General features: G+C 40.3%; 1 protein-coding gene across 8 annotated transcripts in view; it reads right to left on the bottom strand.

Moving 5' to 3' along the window:
- The window catches only part of LOC107594965 (nuclear receptor subfamily 2 group C member 2-like), a 27,017-nt gene that overhangs the window by 2,427 nt on the left and 4,739 nt on the right, over nucleotides 1–19,851 (bottom strand). Inside the window, exons 2-14 of one of the 8 annotated variants that reach the window (XM_016285204.1) lie at nucleotides 18,825–18,955; nucleotides 11,083–11,184; nucleotides 10,841–10,999; nucleotides 9,115–9,220; nucleotides 7,584–7,763; nucleotides 7,121–7,268; nucleotides 6,778–6,865; nucleotides 6,235–6,350; nucleotides 5,203–5,377; nucleotides 3,863–3,984; nucleotides 3,637–3,776; nucleotides 2,423–2,563; nucleotides 2,208–2,313 (exon numbers count right to left, since the gene is read on the bottom strand). In XM_016285204.1, the coding sequence (XP_016140690.1) occupies nucleotides 2,208–2,313; nucleotides 2,423–2,563; nucleotides 3,637–3,776; nucleotides 3,863–3,984; nucleotides 5,203–5,377; nucleotides 6,235–6,350; nucleotides 6,778–6,865; nucleotides 7,121–7,268; nucleotides 7,584–7,763; nucleotides 9,115–9,220; nucleotides 10,841–10,999; nucleotides 11,083–11,184; nucleotides 18,825–18,884 (1,643 nt within the window). In that variant the 5' untranslated portion in view covers nucleotides 18,885–18,955. Of the gene's footprint in view, nucleotides 1–2,207; nucleotides 2,314–2,422; nucleotides 2,564–2,803; nucleotides 3,436–3,636; nucleotides 3,777–3,862; nucleotides 3,985–5,202; nucleotides 5,378–6,234; nucleotides 6,351–6,777; nucleotides 6,866–7,120; nucleotides 7,269–7,583; nucleotides 7,764–9,114; nucleotides 9,221–10,840; nucleotides 11,000–11,082; nucleotides 11,185–12,930; nucleotides 13,007–18,824; nucleotides 18,956–19,851 lie in introns of those variants that run through there. The other 7 variants (XM_016285205.1, XM_016285208.1, XR_001610216.1 and 4 more) reach the window with 7 other exon arrangements.

Here is a 19,851-nt window from a genome sequence, read left to right as displayed (position 1 = left end):
GGCTGGACTCCGCTTCGTCCACGGTGAAAGCCGATCCGGTGATCCACAGCACGAAGTTTATGTATTTCCTCAGCGACCAGCACGGATCAGCTCTAGGCATGACGAAGCAGATATCATCCTCTTTTGGAAGACCAAACAAAGTAGTTTCGCTTTCACAACAAAACACAGCGTCTTCACGACATGGTGGCGGCAGCAACAACAATACTACAGCGAAAATAAAAGTTACGCCTTCTTTCTTTGCGTGCACATTTGGGCAGCGTTATGCAAATCTTCCCACATAGTGACGTAGATATGTGGGGGCATGTTAGAACGAGGCGTTTTAGGTAGGCGTGGAGTCCGTGGACTCTTAACTTTTATAAAGAATATCTCTTTGGATTTGAGACTTTAGTCTTTGCAATTTTACAGATCTTCTTTATGCACCAAGAGCTTGTAACACTCCAAAGAGAAAGGAAAAATTGAAATGGCATCATATGACCCCTTTAAAAGCAGTGAAGTTTACAGTTTTCTTATACTTTATGTGAAACTATACAACTTCTGGCTGTGCATTACAAGTGTAATTCTTGTGGGTGAGTTTTGCGTTATGTAAACAATACTTTACGGACACTTGTGTCCAAGGAGGTCAAGAAATCCATGCAGCAAGTTATTCGCTACCATTCCCATTCATCTCAACAGTAATTTCTTGGCCATAGATGCTTAGTTGCTTGCCGTTTGCATTCTAAATAACCACTAGAAGGACATTGCAAACATGTTTTTCCTTAAAACTGTTGTGTAAAAAATGTTTGCGTTAACTGACAGCATGCCACAAATGCTGTTGATCGAGACTATGATGCATTTCACCCAGAGTATTACTTTAATATGGAACAGACCTGTAGGTGTCATCGGGATAAGTCTTTTGCACATAGTCCTGGAGCTCCATCTGCGCTTTTTCCTGGAACTTTTCAATTTGGCTACAGCTGCTCACACCTGGGTGATCTTGTGCATTAATGAATCAGCTGTGAGTTTACATCTCTTATACAACAACTTTTTTAATCACTCAGATGCAACATTCTGGCCTTCTTTGAGGAACTGAATTGTTGTGTACCTGGACTGAACAGGACAATGGCTTTTAAGTAGGCATATTCATATCCGTCTGTCTGCAGCTTTGCCAAGCTGTTGCAGAACTCCTGCAGCTTCCATATGTGCTCCATGACTAGTGTAATGCGTTCACTCGATAGCTTGTCTACTGAGAGGAGATCAGTTGTTAGTTCATTAAAGACTTATGACAACATTTACATCAGCACATCAGTTACATCAACATATTAACAGAGATAACTTGTTCTAGCAATGCTTCCAACATCAACAATTTTTGGTACGTTTTCATTAATAAAAAAAGAAAAGAAAAAATCTTTATTAAGAAATCTTTCAATTAAGTAGTTTGAAGGTTCCTTTCTGGTGCCTTACCAGTAAACTATCCATTTAAAGCCAATATTTATGATGATGACATAGTTTCGCTTTCACAACAAAACACAGCGTCTTCACGACATGGTGGCGGCAGCAACAACAATACTACAGCGAAAATAAAAGTTACGCCTTCTTTCTTTGCGTGCACATTTGGGCAGCGTTATGCAAATCTTCCCACATAGTGACGTAGATATGTGGGGGCATGTTAGAACGAGGCGTTTTAGGTAGGCGTGGAGTCCGTGGACTCTTAACTTTTATAAAGAATATCTCTTTGGATTTGAGACTTTAGTCTTTGCAATTTTACAGATCTTCTTTATGCACCAAGAGCTTGTAACACTCCAAAGAGAAAGGAAAAATTGAAATGGCATCATATGACCCCTTTAAAAGCAGTGAAGTTTACAGTTTTCTTATACTTTATGTGAAACTATACAACTTCTGGCTGTGCATTACAAGTGTAATTCTTGTGGGTGAGTTTTGCGTTATGTAAACAATACTTTACGGACACTTGTGTCCAAGGAGGTCAAGAAATCCATGCAGCAAGTTATTCGCTACCATTCCCATTCATCTCAACAGTAATTTCTTGGCCATAGATGCTTAGTTGCTTGCCGTTTGCATTCTAAATAACCACTAGAAGGACATTGCAAACATGTTTTTCCTTAAAACTGTTGTGTAAAAAATGTTTGCGTTAACTGACAGCATGCCACAAATGCTGTTGATCGAGACTATGATGCATTTCACCCAGAGTATTACTTTAATATGGAACAGACCTGTAGGTGTCATCGGGATAAGTCTTTTGCACATAGTCCTGGAGCTCCATCTGCGCTTTTTCCTGGAACTTTTCAATTTGGCTACAGCTGCTCACACCTGGGTGATCTTGTGCATTAATGAATCAGCTGTGAGTTTACATCTCTTATACAACAACTTTTTTAATCACTCAGATGCAACATTCTGGCCTTCTTTGAGGAACTGAATTGTTGTGTACCTGGACTGAACAGGACAATGGCTTTTAAGTAGGCATATTCATATCCGTCTGTCTGCAGCTTTGCCAAGCTGTTGCAGAACTCCTGCAGCTTCCATATGTGCTCCATGACTAGTGTAATGCGTTCACTCGATAGCTTGTCTACTGAGAGGAGATCAGTTGTTAGTTCATTAAAGACTTATGACAACATTTACATCAGCACATCAGTTACATCAACATATTAACAGAGATAACTTGTTCTAGCAATGCTTCCAACATCAACAATTTTTGGTACGTTTTCATTAATAAAAAAAGAAAAGAAAAAATCTTTATTAAGAAATCTTTCAATTAAGTAGTTTGAAGGTTCCTTTCTGGTGCCTTACCAGTAAACTATCCATTTAAAGCCAATATTTATGATGATGACACTGCCATACATTTTGAAAACACTTAAAAAAAACTGGAACTAGAGATTGAAATTCAGTCTCTATGACAATGCCTTATTGTGGTAACATTTACCATTTCAACCACAACAGGTGCAGTACTTTTTAATTTCTTGAACGTTTTGTGGGGCATCATTACTGTAAATGCATGGTGCATGATTCCACATTATTCTAATTGCACTGAAAAAAGGGAAAGCACAGACTGTCAAATTAACTTGGTCTGTTCTAAACTCGATTTCTTTGCTTTTTGATTAAATGTAATTCTAAATGTGCAAACTACTAGATTAGATAATGCAATTATATGTGTATGTTCAACAGCACTTGAAAATGATTTCTGCTGTTGACATTACTGAAACAAAAAATGAAATATAACATTTTGGCGGGAACTGGACTGAAAAATCTATCATGTGCAGACCTCTACTTTTGCCTTTCTACCACCATCTGTGGTTAAAACAGAACTGCATGCCATTTGCGGAGCTGTGCTTTTACATTCCAGCTGTGTTTCAGTACTGCTCTTCTTTCTGCAAGGATGGTTTTAATGGTTTGAGGAATCATCATGGTTACTGGTGCACCAAAACCCACTGAAAGTAGGAAACACTTCCGACAAAGCATGTAGAAGAAGAAGAAGAAAAAAGCCATATGAGTAAGGTTTATAACTGCCACTTTTGTTCGGATCTTGCTTTGGCAAGGGATGCAGACCCTGTGGCGGTCCCTAACGGTTTTATTGTATAACATCTCTAGTCTCCAGCACAAAGTACACTTTGTGGATGTCAGACTTGATGTTTAACTGTGCCATACCGTCCTGGATACTGGACTGCAGATGATTGACGATGGCAGCGAGGATGGTGGACAGACTCATGATCTGAGCGCACTGTGCCAGACCCAGAATAAACAACTCATTCCAGCATGCTCGCACCAGAGCTGTGTTACATTCCTGCCTACACATACAGAGACAGAAACTGACATACTCTAGAGAGGATAACATGCATAAGTACAGAGAGAAACCCCACAACAGAGATCTCACCCGAGAGCAAGGAAGGCTGGAATAGAGCGCGCCCAGTGCATGGAGAGGAAGAGCAGGCGTGATGCAGACTCACAGATATAATGCACATTCAGATACTCGGGCATTGGGCTTGGCATCATCAACTAGAGCGAGAAAATAATCACACACTTAAGACTCTCTTCTATTATTTAAAATAGTAAAACACAAAAAAAAAAAACTATTTTTATTACAAAAAATCTTACATTTTGCTTAATTACTATCAACAGCTGCAATTAAGCAACATTATATGTGACCCTGGAGCACAAAAGCAGTCTTAAGTCACTGGGGTATATTTGTAGCAATAGCCAAAAATACATTGTATGGGTCAAAATTATTGATTTTTCTTTTATCCCAAAAATCATTAGGATATTAAGTAAAGATTATGTTCATATTTTGTCAATTTTGTTCAAGATCATATTTTGTAAATTTCCTACCGTAAATATATCAAAACTTATTTTTTGATTAGTGATATGCATTACTAAGAACTTAATTTGGACAACTTTAAAGATGATTTTCTCAATATTTTGATTTTTTTTGCACCCTCAGATTCCAGATTTTCAAATAGTTGCATCTCGGCCAAATATTGTCCTATCCTAACAAAATATTGACCTTATGACTGATTTTGTGGTCTAGGGTCACATTTTCACACATGCTATATGAAATCATGTTTATTTATACTGTACTTTATATGATACAAATTATTTTGAAGCACATTTACAGTAATAAAAAGTGTGCTGTAATATTCTTCAACTAGGAAACAATATTTTCAGTTATAATTACAAATATAAATCAACTCTACAGAAGACAACAACGTAATTAATCATCTCAATTCACTTATTCTGTGTTCTTATTTGACAACATGAAATACAGTTCATCAATGATTTACTGAAAATAAACTGTCCCAATATTATAATTGTCACATTAACCAGTATCAACTATATCAAAGTGAAATATATTAGGAATACTAAAAAAGACTATTATAACACACCGCTCTATGCTTAATTATTCTGTAACAGACATTCACTGGGGGTAAAAAGGTTGGAATAATTAAGATTGTTTTTGAAAGACGTCTCGTGATAATAATAAATGTTTCTTGAGCAGCAAATCATTATATTAGAATGGGTTCAAACAATGTAGGGCAATACTTAATATGATCTATCAGGAATTTATTGGATGATGAAAAGTGAGTCAGCCTGGAATAATACTAATCAATGATAAATAACAGAGAGGTACAATCTACAACAACAAAAACATTTTAAGTATTTTTATTTTTATGTTGACTTCAAGGCTTTTGCAAGAGTGTGAGAATGTCATGTACACACCTTAAAGCTGATGTGTGTGTCTGTAAGCAGAGGTCCCTCGACTTCTATGAGTGGTGAGATTTGATCCCTGCTGATCACCTGTATTGTAGCTCCACCCACCCCATCCACCTCTGACAAGCTCTGGCCCTCCACCACCTCACTGGGGTTCAGAGCTTTAGCTAGCGTGTCAAAGGCACTGCAACACCAAAGACATCACACTCAGAAACAATTACAAAAAAATACATATATATATATATATATATTTTTTTTTTTTACCTTGTTTTGATGGTACATTTCAAAACCAGCTCTTTGAAATTTACTAAACCTTATGTCATTCCAAAACTGTACAACCTTCTCTCTTCTGCAGGAACACAAAAGAAGAAATCTGTACAATGTTCAGGCTTCTCTTTTTTAAGATGGCAACCCTGACAAAGAAATAAAATAATAACACCAAACAAGTACCATAAAAGTAGTCCATATGACTTGTGTGCCATATTTCACATCTTTAGGAACCATACATCAGGTTTGTTTGAGGAATAAATTATAAAACTAAGATGTTGCCATCTTCTTTTGTTTAATGGTGAAAACAGAAGAAAGAAGTCATACGGTTTTGGAATGGAGTAATTTTCGCTTACACTTTATTTTGATAATCCACTTTAGACTTAACTTTGCAACTACATGTCAACTAATGCTCACTAATTCACAACTACACAACTACTAACTCTCAGAGTAGACTGTTAGGTTAGGTTTAGGGTTAGTAGAATAAGTTGATATATAGTTGCAAATTTTCTCATAGTCAGTATGTTGTGGACCCATCAAAATAAAGTGTTAGCAGATATCAAGCAGACAGTCTACTAATACTCTAATGACTGCTAGTTGACATGTAGTTGCAAAGTTACTTACTGTTAGTCCACTTTAGACATTCTACTATCAAAATAAAGTGTTACATAATTTTCTTTTTAAGATCACTTATTCCTATAACAAATACCATAATTTTGTATCTCTTTCCGTTGTGAAAAACATACACAACTATTGTCTGCATTAATAACACACCGTGTGATTTCACTGGGTGACTCCTCCAGCTCTCCGTTACTAACCGGATCATTCAGGTTGGCTAATGATGAAACCACATTTGCCAGCGTCCCCAGATCACCTTGTCCTGACTCCGCCTGATGAACAAATAACATCCTCATATATATTTTAGAGTAAAACAGCTACAGCTTTTTTTTAATGTTTATAAGATGCATAATTATATATATATAAAAAAAACTATTTAACAGCAACAAATACCAAAACATTTTGTATCCAGGACTCCCAACCTTTTAACTCTCAGTTCAACCCCTCTGATACAAATTATTATTCTTGAATAACCCCTTAAGATTTCATTTAATGCTTAATCTTTCAATAAATATGACAAACAAATAAATTCATGACAACTCTTCGTATATGAGATCAGAGTAAAACGTTTTACTCATTACAATTTGACATTTTGGCAATCACAATCTAAAGACACACAAGGTCACAAACTCCAGCTTGGAAAACCCCTGCCTGCACACAACACAAAAGAAAAAGAAAACGTTATGTAGATGTTTTTACTTTGTCTGTTGCTAATAGTAATGTGCCATCAGCTTGTGTTAAAGGTTGTTGGATATTGACAAGCATCCCAGAGTCCAACAGCCTGGACCTGCACAGAGGATTAAACCATGACAAAAATGTTTAAATTCATTAGCTTAGCAAAATTAACTAAAGTCAGCCAGACTAAAGTCAGCTGATATACTGATGTCTAAGAAATAAATAGTCAAATCAAGTAAAGCAACAGTACATGAATACCCCGTATTGAAATACACTACACTAAATACTTAGTTCTAACTTGAATTATATTAAGCTAGGTGTATGCATCATGTATAGCATGCAGATGCTTTGTGAATGTGAGTCTCACTGTGAGGCATCTTTCTCAGAGATGAAGGTGGGTGTTGCAATGAGGGGACTCCGCAGGTCTTTCCTGATGTAGATTTTCTCTGTGGATGCTGCACAGTTGGCAGGTTTTTCTCTAGGAAGATCAATGGGTTTCCTCTCACTCTGTACAGCTATATGAGTAATACAAAATGCATAAATGCTGTGAGAAGCTTCCACATTTTCACTGTGCAATTATGAAACATTCAAAGGGGCCACAATTTACACATTTGTGGCATTTTATTTTTGCCCTGAAGTCCACCAAAATGTCTTCATAATAATACTGTGTTCTCAAATCCTGCAAGACTGTGAAATCGTATGTTTGTTTGTGGGAAGGTTGTACAGTATCATAGTCAGTTACGACATACAACATGGGCCAGTGACAGTTTTGTACCTTTCTTTCATGGTATGACCATGTGGTCAGATTTTGTGTTTATTTATGCACTCACACTCCATCTTCATGCCCATCTCCAAGCACTTCCTGAGACGACAGAACTGGCAGCGGTTGCGATGGTGTTTGTTGACCACACAGTCCTGGTTACTGCGGCAGCTGTATGTCAGACTCTTGCGCACACTTCGCTTGAAGAACCCCTTACAACCTTCGCAGCTGACTGCCCCATAATGCCTCCCTTCGAATACACAAACCCGCACATAGTATATTTAGAAATACAAATATTATATTTTGAAATAATAATACAGTGTAAACAAAAATATCCAACGTCAAAAACATAATACAACGACCAACTCACATGTAACAACTTTACTCTCTTATTTATAGTCTAATCAATCTGTAAAGTAGAAGATCCAGGTAAATAGGGGGCGCTGTTGCATGCAAAGCATGTAGGACGTGTTTTCGACCACTCCCTAGAGAAGGCAGCAGATTTATTCACTTGTTTTTGTCTCATTAAATGATTTAAAACTTGCTTCAAAGGCTCAGAGTAGACTTTCTAACTCTTTTTTCTTGTCCCAGCCATCCTCCTGTTGTCTCTGAGTGGCTTACATAAAGAAATAGTTCAGCTTTAGGCCATCCAAGATGAGTTTGTTTCTTCATCAGGTTTGGAGAAATGTAGCATTGCATCACTGTCGTGAATGGGTGCCGTCAGAATGAGAGTCCAAACAGCTGATAAAAACATCACAATAATGTGAAAGTGACGTGACATGTGGCCATACTTGAAATTAGTGCTCTGCATTTAACCCATCCAAAGGGCATACACAAAGCAGTGAACACACACACACACACCATGAACACACACCCGGAGCAGTGGGCAGCCATTATTGCTGCGGTGCCCGGGGAGCAGTTGGGGGTTCGGTGCCTTGCTCAAGGGCACCTCAGTCGTGGTATTGAAGGTGGGAGAGAGCGCTGTACATTCACTCCCTCCACCTACAATCCCTGCCGGTACGAGACTCTCTAACCATTAGGCCACGACTTCCCCGTTTAATCCACACCCATCAGTCCATCAGTTAATGTCTGGTGAAAGGCTACGTCTTTGTAAGAAGCAAATACATAATTTAGGCCAGGGGTGCCCAAACTCGGTCCTGGAGGGCGGTTGTCCTGCAGAGTTTAGCTCCAACTTGCCTCAACACACCTGCCTGGAAGTTTATAGTATGCCTAGTAAGAGCTTGATTAGCTGGTTCAGGTGTGTCTAATTGGGGTTGGATCTAAACTTTACAGGACATCGGCCCTCCAGGACCGAGTTTGGGCACCCCTGATTTAGGCTGAAATTGTTTGCAGCCAGCCAATCAGATTAGAACTGGCCTGGGCCATTATCATTAAAGATGATAGTAACCATTGGCATCAATAGTCTTTACGATCTACTTAGGCTTACAGTGCTTTTGGGAAATGCATGATTTCAAATGGTGATTTCAGGCATGTTTTGCTATTTCAGCATGCAATACTCATCAGATGGTCTATGGGCAACACATGTCTGTCATATGTAATGTTATGTGCTCTGGCATTATTCACATTGAATGTGTTTGTACCTGAAGCTTTATCTCCACATACCACGCAGTATTCAATAGGCTGTGCTCGGCTCATGTCTGCCCCTTTACCCAGAAGCCTCTCCACTGACACTGCATCTGTTACAAACTACCAGAAAAGGCAGAAGGATTAATTACTTGGCATTCAGGGTTGTTGATGATGATGATGACAAGGATAAAAGTAATTTTCTAGTTCACAGATGGGTATGACAGTACATAGCCTACTGTTTAAAATACAGTAAAAATGCATCATCTAAGAATGAAGAAAAATTACTAGAATCGGGGATATCAACAGCATAGGCAGAAAAATCTGTAAATTGCACCCTGGATATAATAATTCACCTTTTTACGATTGATATAAATATTTTAAGATTGAAATGCAGGGTCTGGGACAAGAGTACAGCCATACAATCTAAACACAAGGCATTTGGAAAATAGCATAAATAAATGAAGACAGGGGTTAAAAATTTTTTTTTTTAAAGTTACTAAATGTTTTAATGTGGCCTAAAGCTGAAATCTGTTCAGCAAAAATTAACTTTACAGTCCTATTCTGCATGTATATACTATGTATTTATTATAATAATTACAATAATTGGGGAATAACTACCCTGATAGCAACCAACCATTGAATAAATGTTAAAAATTGCTGATTTGTCAATGTGCATTGAATCAACATCACTTTTGCACCTGCAATTAATGTTGAAAAAATGTTGAAATTTCAACAAACCACCATTATTATGATCAGCGTTTGCTTTAGTTGGGCTCTTGAATCTTCGTACTTTAATGTTTCATTGTCTCTTGTAACAATGTGGTAAAATACATTTGTTGAGGCCATGAAAACTAAGATCCACTGGGATCAGGTGATGGTGACTGAAATCATTGTGAGGTTATTTAAATAACTGCTCACAAGTGTGTTGTGTTTTTTATGTGTGAATAATGTGTGATACTACAGTGTCAGATTAAAGCAGTGGCATGGCTATCATACTTCTATGAATTAACAAAAAAATGACTTGTTAAATTGCTGAATCAATCAGACATCAAGAATCAGCGTATAAAACTCAACAATGGTGAAAATCAACAAAAGAAAAGTTTATGCTGAAATGCATGCTGGGTATCAACACTCCCAGGATGCATTACAGTTGATCTCAATTAGTTTGATGATTGTCACCGTTGTTGAGGTTTGTATGATGCCTAAATCTTTCTGCCACAGTATCTTTGCATTTGTGAAACAGAACATTTACATCAGTAAAGAAAGATCAACTTCAACACTTTTTAATATTATTTCTCAACTTTATTACAGCTTGACACCCATGACAAAAAACAGTGCATATAGAAAAACTATTGTTAGCACTGAAAGATAATTAACTTAATGACAAGCAAGAGTCAAGAGCCCAACTAAAGCAAACGCTGATCACAATAATGGTGGTATTTTTTCAACATTAATTGCGGGTGCAAAAGTGATACTAATTCAATGTCATTAACACTGACAAATCGACTATTTTTAACATTGATTCAATGGTACCTGCTCTCCTGCTATCTGGGTAGGTACCAACCCTGAAACTACCCCTAAACCTCATCTTAAACCAAGTTTATATTCCCCAGTGTCTTAGATAAGCTACACTATAACTACACGTTAGTGCATGAACTGAAAAATAATATGCAAAAAACCGCTGAGATATAAGCGTGCACACAGTTGAAGAAACACTGATGCATTTATGTGACTTCACACCTGAATTCGTCCAGGCACCAGGCTGTCAGCAGTGGCAAAGATAAGCTGTTTGGCACTAGTACCCTCAGGTGATGCCAGGATAAACTGCTGTTTGGGCACAGTGGAGTCCAGTGCTGTCACTATCTGGATTTTTTGACCCGTCTGCTGCTCAGTAAATATCTGAAAAAGAGAAAGAGTGTGAGTGTGTCTGAATGTGTTCGTGCACCATCTACGATAAAGCGTGTGTGTGTGTGTGTGTGAACCTGTATTCTCTGGGGGGTTGTGACAGAGGGGTCAGTGGAGATGATCTGAATGCGCTGGGGAGAGGAGCTCATCACTGAGCTGTCTGACGCAGATGACTGTACCTGCAACACACAGTAAATTCATTTTCATCTGAGGGGCAAAGGCAGTGTGTTTCCACACTTCAACAAAGTGCCCAACAAAACAATGGAAATATAAAATATAATTCCAAGTTAGCCGTTATGCTTTCTCCAATATTAATTAATACTGACCCTCTCATCTCCCTATAGTAAGACAATCTCTGCCTCTTCTGCAAGCATTACATCACTTACAATGGATCCTCTGCAGTGAATGGGTGTCCCTCATTTAACGTCTTGTGAAGTGAAAAGCTGCATGTTTATAAGAAGCAAATCTATCAAGCTGTTTTTTTAAGAAATCTTACAGATTTCCGCTCATTCGAAATCGGATACAGATGAAGTAGCACTGTAAGATTACATTTGTTTGAATACATTATCGAGAGAGCGATTGCGTGTGAATAAGTGTTGTAGTACTTGTTTAAATCATGCTTTCAGCTGAAAATATTCAGTATCTAGAAGGAACAAACAAATTCCTTGAGAACTATAACTTCCCGCTCATGTCCATTGCCATCATCGTAGCCTTCACACTCTTTCTGATTTGAGTGATCCATCTCTATCAAGCTAGCTAAATATGTTTAACATGTGAATTCTTGCTAAATATGCAGCAGGGCTAGCAAAAGTTTGGAGTGAGATTTCATCTGTTAGGGGAGGAGCCACTCGAATATTTGCAGCAGCGGCCCTTCGGTCCCGCCCAATTCTCTCAAGTTTTCGCTGGCAGTTCAATTTTACCTAGTGTTTACAATTATCCAGCACAAATAGAAATTATAACAACTGGTAAATCTGATAAAAGACAGACAAATTCATCCAAATAAAATTGATTTATATATTTAAAAAATACAAATGTATCAAAAATAAAAAGAAATTTAGCCCTAAACGAGCCAACTGAACAGCAGTGCTCATATTGTATGCAGTGGATGTATGTCAAGCTGTCTGTGTGTGTGCGTGTGTGTGAGTGAGAGAGAGAGAGAGAGAGAGAGAGAGAGAGAGAGAGTACACATTTCAGCTTATTAATGTTTTTTTGTTTGTTTTTTTCTGTTGTAAGTGTAAAAATTTCTTTTTTATTTTTGATACTTTATAGTTTTATATATATATATATATATATATATCCTTCAATGTGGCTGAATTAAAACAATTCTGCAAAGAACAGTGGGCCAAAATTCCTCCACAGCGATGTGAAAGACTCATTGCCAGTTATCGCAAACACTTGATTGCAGTTGTTGCTGCAAAGCGTGGCACAACCAGTTATTAGATTTAGGGGGCAATTACTTTTTCACGTAGGGCCAGGCAGGTTTGGACAGCTTTTTTCCCTTAATAAAATAAATAATCATTTAAAAACTGCATTTTGTATTTACTTGCATTATCTTTGTGTAATATTAAAATTAGTTTGATGATCTGAATCTTTTAAGTGTGACAAACAACAAAAAAAAAGAAATCAGGAAGGGGGCCAACACTTTTTCACACCACTATATATGAGTTTATTTGGATGAATTTGTCTGTCTTTTATCAGAATTGTTCTAACATCTCTAGTACTTCCCTTAGATTCAGGTAGCCAGAGCTAAGCTTCTGGTTGCAAAGCGGTTGGAGAGTTCTTGACTGCTTCAATAATAATTTAGCACGATTTTGACTATATTCCCCAACAACAGCTCTCGCTTTATTTGATCACAGGCAAGTGATTTCGTCCAGAAATCATAAAATCAAAATGCCACAAAAAAAAAAGAAAAATTAAGGGGTTACCTTACACAAAATTCATCGGATCTTGCTCTTCCAATTGCACACGCATCCATGTTACTTAGTAACGAACATGCTTGCAGCGGGATCACGGAAACTACAAGGAAACAACAACATCCTAATTTCTGATTGGCTGGTAGGTGGCATTTAACTCTGTATAACTCGAGACAGCTATGAACTCGGCAGAGAACTTCCCTCCATATAGAAGGAGTCTGACTGCTGATAAATCCAATATTTTGAGATGGTCCTCACTGCAGAACAAGATCCAGGGGGCGTGGCTGGATCCAGATCCAACTCCTCCCACCTTACATATATCTAAACCTACCCGTCTCCACCCCCTGATCCCTAAACCCACCCATCTCCACGCCTAAACCTACTCATCTCCACCCCCTAGATGTGGATCCCCCTGGATCTTGTGTTCTGCAGTGAGGGGCTACTGAATATTTTAGGTTGGTTCTTCTGTCAGGCGTGGTTCAAGCAACACGAAAGGGGCACAGGAGAGGATCATTTCCAGCAGTTAAAACTTTAATTATCAAAACAAAAACACTCGGAAGCACAAAGTTCATGATATAAGAACAGAAAACCATGATAGTAGTTATGATGGGAATTAACAAACTAAACTGAAAAAGATTTTGGGCGGATTCCAAACAGCTTTTTTGCACCCTTGAAGGGCACTTTGGGAAGGGGACATCATTTGTAGAGAAGTTCCAAACAAAAGTGAACAACTGAATCTCTTCAAAAAGGGCCCTTCCAGAAGTCCGTTAACGAAGGGAACATGCGATGGTCACTTCACGGAAGTGATTTCTGTTTGTGATCATGATCTTCGGTTAGGAGGTCTTGGGATGTATTTTAAAGCAAAGTTGGGGTTGATTTTGACTTCACATACAAACATAAATAGAATAGGCTAATTGAATTTGTCTTATTTTAATGTAATACAACAAAATATTTTTCATCAGTGATAGAAATATGATTTAAGACGGTAGTGTAAGCAAGTTTAGTTTGAAAAAGTTTAATAGTAAATAAGACACAATTACACAATATTTGAATAAAACAATAATAAAAAGTAGAAACATTTATTTGCAACGACTGATGGAGTGCTGAATGCTGCACGCAGGCACAGCATTGTCAAGGTACACAACCCATTTGTACACTACCCTTAATATTGTATAGTAATTGTAATGTTCTAGTACATTTTTTATTTAAAAGTGTCTTATATGATGTTATTTGTTTGTCGTGATGTATATTATGTTTATTTAATGTTGGTTTTGTTATTTATGTTTGCACTATTATGCACATTATGCAGAATGTTGTTCTGCTGAACACCTGTTGTAAGTCTAGAATTACAATAAAGTATTGAACTTGAACTTGTAAAATCTGGTCAGGCATTCCCTTGGCCAAGGGAGTTCCAAACACTTAAACGAGACAGCAATGCCCTACACCCTTCAAAGAACACACTTCAAGGGTCTGCCCTTCAAAGGGAGTAGGCAGGGGTTTTCAACATTTTAGGACACGCGCCCCCCCCAAGTTTGTCTAATTTCACTTCAAATGTATGCGCGGTGCGCATAGAAACGCTTTATCACAGCGCGTGCGTATCGCACTGAGATGTCTTGGGCTTAAATGGCTTAAAATTACTTTAATGTTTAAACTGACAAGACTTAAAACACGTGAGAATTAAATATAGTTTTGGGGGGCTAAGGTGACAGATAAGGGGGCTGAAACCCACCTAAAAAGGGTTTAGAACCACCCCTGGTATGGCGTGCGTAATTATACTGAACATAAATATATAACCAGTTTACCTGATACAATGTGATGGCTGAGCCTGTTTCTGAGATAACAACATGCCAATCCGTGGTTGGATTTCTGACACGGCTAACCGTAAATCATCTTACACTGTCAATAAGCGTGACTGATACTCGAGCCAACTCTGCTCTAACTGTCGACTAGCAGTGGGAGTCAGATTGCCCCCTAATGGATGGCTAAAGATTTGCTAACTCATATTCATAAATCCTCAAGGAAATGTCTCTGAATTAACTGATGCTCGCGCCCCCCTTGACAGGTGCTGGTGCGCCCCACAGGTTGAAAACCCCTGGAGTAGGGCATAGGGATGCTCACTTCCGTTTGGAATTTGCCCATTGTATATACAGGCAAACAAGCAACATCACTGCGTAACCATGACAAATAAAGTGTAACTATGGAAACAAAGGGCATCTGAAACTAAGGAAACCAAGCAAACAGGAACTTAACACAGGAAGGAAATACAGTAACCAAAGGAAACAGACAGGACTATAGACAAGTCCCAAGATGGCACAGTCTGAGGGCAAGGAGGATTCAGCCTCCGTGCACCCTTCAAGAACTTAACGATCAGGTCGTTTCTACCGATTGATTGGCCAGCTTCGAGAGAATGGTTCGCTGTGATAGCTGCCACATACACTTTGAGCGTGGAGGGGGCGCGCCCCTTATCCAGCAGCTCTTGCAAAAAGGTTAGCACATGGGACACGTCACATGATACTGGGTCCAAACTTTGTGCAGAACACCAGTTAAGGAACACCGACCATTTTAAGCTGTAAAGTCGTCTTGCAAACGGCGCTCTTGCCTCCAAAACGGTATTGCTTACTCTCGCTGGGAGCTGATTACGCTCCCGTCGAGGCACCATACATGAAGGCTTCACAGCTCCGGCCGGGGATGCCAAATCATGCCTTTCGCCTGCCAGAGAAAGTTCCTCCTCAGCAGAATGGGCCGCGGGGCTGCTGCTGAGAGCACTAGCTCTGGGAACCAAGCTGGGTTCCTCCAGAGTGGGGCCACTAGGAGGGGAGAGCACTTGGTCTCCCTGACCCGCCTGACGACCTGAGGCATCAGAGCGATCGGGGGAAACGTGTATAGGTGAGCACTGGGCCAGTCGTAGGCCAGAGCCTCTTGCTGTATTGAGAAGTATGTTGGGCAGTGAGAGTTGTCTTCTGAGGCAAAGAGGTCGACCTCTGCCCTCCCAAAGACTGACCAGATCTCTTGAACTGTTTGAGGGTGTAGCGCCCATTCGCCCGGGGCTACCTTGCCTCTGGACAGCATGTCTGCGCCAAGGTTCAATCTGCCAGGCAGAGAGAGGAGTTCTTTCTGTGCCCAAAAAAGGAGGTGACGAGCCATTCTGTAAAGAGTGTGACCTGAGACCGCCTTGGTGATTGATGTAAGCCACCACCGTGATGCTGTCCGACTGGACCAAGACGTGGTGCCCTTTTAAGGCTGAAAGGAAGGTTTTCAGGGCTAAGAAAATCGCCAAAATTTCTAGGCAGTTGATATGCAGGCATTGCTCTGGGGCTGACCAGGAGCCGAGCTTGCCCTCCAAAAGCCCCAACCCGAGTTGGACATGTCCGTTGTGGCTACCTTCCTTCTGGAGGTCAGGCCTAATTGATGCTGTCCGACTGGACCAAGACGTGGTGCCCTTTTAAGGCTGAAAGGAAGGTTTTCAGGGCTAAGAAAATCGCCAAAATTTCTAGGCAGTTGATATGCAAGCCGAGCTTGCCCTCCAAAAGCCCCAACCCGAGTTGGACATGTCCGTTGTGGCTACCTTCCTTCTGGAGGTCAGGCCTAACCTTGTTTCTGTTTGGAACAGGCAAGAGGTTGTCCAGGGGGCCTCAGCCTTGATAAAGCGGTGGTCTACCCTGACAGGAAGCCGCCCCAGGCGCCAGGCGTGGGGTGGAACGTGGGCTTTGAGCCCAAACTGAAGGGGCCACATGTGAAGCAGGCCCAGAGGAATTACAGAGGTGGCCGCCGCCATAAGGCCGAGCAACCTCTGAAACACCTTTAAGGGGCGTGTCGCCCCCAGTTTGAGACACGCCGCCAATTGCTGAATAGTCAGGGATCGTTCCGGGGTAATCCATGCCCGCATTTGGGCAGAGTCTAACATTGTTCCCAAAAAGACAGCTCGCTGTCTGGGCAAAAGCTGACTCGAGGCGCTCTAAGTGGCTGAGTAACAGCTCTCTGTGAGCAGCCAACTCCCGTTCTGACCTGTCTAGAACCAGCCAATTGTCGAGGTAGTTCAAAATACGGATTCCCATCTGTCTCAGAGGGGAAAGAGCCGCATCTATGCACTTTGTGAAAGTGCGTGGGGCCAGAGACAGTCCAAACAGAAGGACTGTATATTGATAGGCCACTCCCTCGAACACGAATCTCAAGAATGGTCTGTGATGGGGGCTATGTGGATGTGAAAGTATGCATCTTTCAGATCCACTGTCAAAAACCAGTCCTCGGGGCAAATGTGCACGAGGATCTGTTTGATAGTTAACATCTTGAACGACCGGCACATAAGTGAGTGGTTCAGACATCTGAGATCCAGAATGGGTCTGAGCCCGCCATCTCTCTTTGGAACAAGGAAGTAGCGGCTGAAAAAGCCTGACTCACTGTTCGCTGGGGGCACTATTTCCTTTTGCAAGCAATGTCTGCACTTCTTGTCGAAGAACGAGCGCTTCATTGTCCGGAACAGAAGTTTGAATAACGCCTCTGAAGCGAGGTGGCCTGCGAGTGAACTGAAGCGAGTAACCTCGCTGAATTGTTTTTAAAACCCAACTCGACACTCCTGGAATGGCTGCCCAAGCCATGAAACAGGAGGCGAGAGGGTTTATTTTTGCAAACGAGAGCTCGCCGAGAGAAGGCGGGGAACTTGCATTCGCGTGAGTGTGTGAGAGAGTGTGAAGAGGAAATTTGCTCTTTATTGTATGTGGGTCTGCCATCACAGCGGTAAAAATATTCGGGTACGCACTGCACCTGCAGGATGTGACCCGCTGGAAACGAAACTCCATTGGTCAGAGGTGCTCGGAGGGATGGAGGATGAAAGCGAGCTGTTTTGCGGGGCGTTCCAGCCGAGAACAGAGCCCCTCCTCTCCAGCACCACCAAATTGGTCATGGTCTTGCCGATCACCTGTGCCATTGCTTTCGTGGCATTTCGTTTTGCAGAGCCAGGTCTGTTGCTGTGTGCAGCTCTTTGAAAGCCTCCTTGGTTTGAAACACTTGGAGAACCACCATTGTATGCAGCGCCGGCCGCTGCATAAGCCCCATTGACGAGCCCCGAGGTGGTCCTGCACTTAGAGGGATGTGCTGCGTGGGCCTTTAATCCAAGGGCAGATGGTGGGCACAGATGAGCAGCAACTGCTTCCTCCAGAGGGGGGAGATTGCTGTATCCCTTGTCGTCAGTGCCGTCAACGGTGGCGAGAGCCGCTGCTGTAGAGGGATTTACTCGGGCCGAGTAGGGGGCATACCACGTCTTGGCAAGCTCGTCATGAACAGCAGGCAAGAACGGGGCGGGGCATTGGCGAGAGGACTGTTGACGGCTTCCCGGCAGGTCCCACTCATCTAACAGGCCGTGGGCGGGCTCTTCCGGAGCTGACCACTCGAGGCCCAGATCCTCTACCGCCTTCGACAGGACGTGGATAAGTTCGGCGTCCGGTTTCGGCTTCAGAGTTTGAGAAGGGGGAAGGACTTCGGGCTCTCCAACTATACAAACTATACAATCATATAAATTAAATAAAATTATAGTAAGATTTGTTCTTGAGTGTCAAAACTGCTATTAATTAACTGCACTGAGATTATCAGATAAGAACCTAACTTGAACTGAATTGAGTTGAACGATGAGAGCTGCTTTATAGCCGAATCAAATTTGTTTCATAACTGATCAACTGTGTAACATCAACCACATTCTTATTAAACCAAGCTGAATCAACATTGTACTGACTTGACTTGAGCTGAATGAGCTTGACTTGAGTGACGAAGGAGCAGAACACACTGCAAAAACTGGTCTGACAGATGCTCAACAATGGCCTTACACTGGCCAACGACCGACCACTGGCTTGGTGTGTCACGCAACCTTAAACATTTAAATCACCTCGTTTTGGTATCTCTCTCATATCACTCACCCCTGAAACCTGCTCAGCGGTCAATATCTGCTGAGCCAGCACCTCCACATTGGTTGTCATGGTGAAGTGAAGTCATTAGAAGTGTCTGATTGGACAAAGGCCAGCTCTGCAACTGCCAGCAACACCTCCACCTATGTGCCAATCAAATACAGATATTAAAGAATAGCCAATACGTTTTGCAAGCACAAAAGAATGTTACATGCAACACTTGAAATTAATATCTGCAACTTTTGGAAGATTTCATAGGTGGTTTGTTCTAGGCAGGAACTAAAATAGTCTTTAATTCAACTCAAGCCCAATTATACTCATCGTCCACTCTTACATAAATCATATAATTCTATATAGCATTACTGCAGGTAATCACAAATTTACAATGAACAACATTAAACAACATTTAGTAATTTTTGTTGGTTTTGATTTATAAATATAATATTGTTCCTTATTATTTCAAATTAGTTCCTCAATACATTAATGCATGGTAATGTAAAAAACACTCAGGGCCTACATGTTAGCAGTGTATTAGTGTAAATGTATAGGCTAAATAAACATTAACCAGTATTAAGAAACTGCTGTAAAAGTTTTGTTCAATGTTAGTTAACAACAGTGTTAACTAATGTTCAAACTTATTAATGTTCAAATGATGCTTCCATTTGACAGAGCTGAACCTCTATGTATAATGCAAATAAAATGTTATTCTCTTCATATTTTTATTTTATATTTATTTATAATTTCCCCCCCAAGCTTTAACAGAACACTTTATACAATTAAGGTTATAACTTTTCCCCCATGATGACCCTTACCGCCAAAATAATTAAACAAAACAAAATAAAATAAAAATACAAGATAAACTTTACAATATTTTACACATTCACAGATGAACAATATCATTATAGGAATAATAAAAATAAATAAATAATTGCCTAGACAATAATACAATTTAATACTCTGACACATTCATAGTGGTCTTTACATAAATACAGTTGTGGTCAGAATGATTGGCACCCTTGGTAAATATGATCAAAGAAGG

The sequence above is a fragment of the Sinocyclocheilus grahami genome, unplaced genomic scaffold, assembly GCF_001515645.1.
Source record: "Sinocyclocheilus grahami isolate Dianchi unplaced genomic scaffold, SAMN03320097.WGS_v1.1 scaffold194.1, whole genome shotgun sequence".
In the NCBI taxonomy this organism is placed as follows: domain Eukaryota; kingdom Metazoa; phylum Chordata; class Actinopteri; order Cypriniformes; family Cyprinidae; genus Sinocyclocheilus; species Sinocyclocheilus grahami.
The sequence above is the reverse complement of the archived record's forward strand: the minus strand, read 5'-3'. Positions and strand labels throughout refer to the sequence as shown.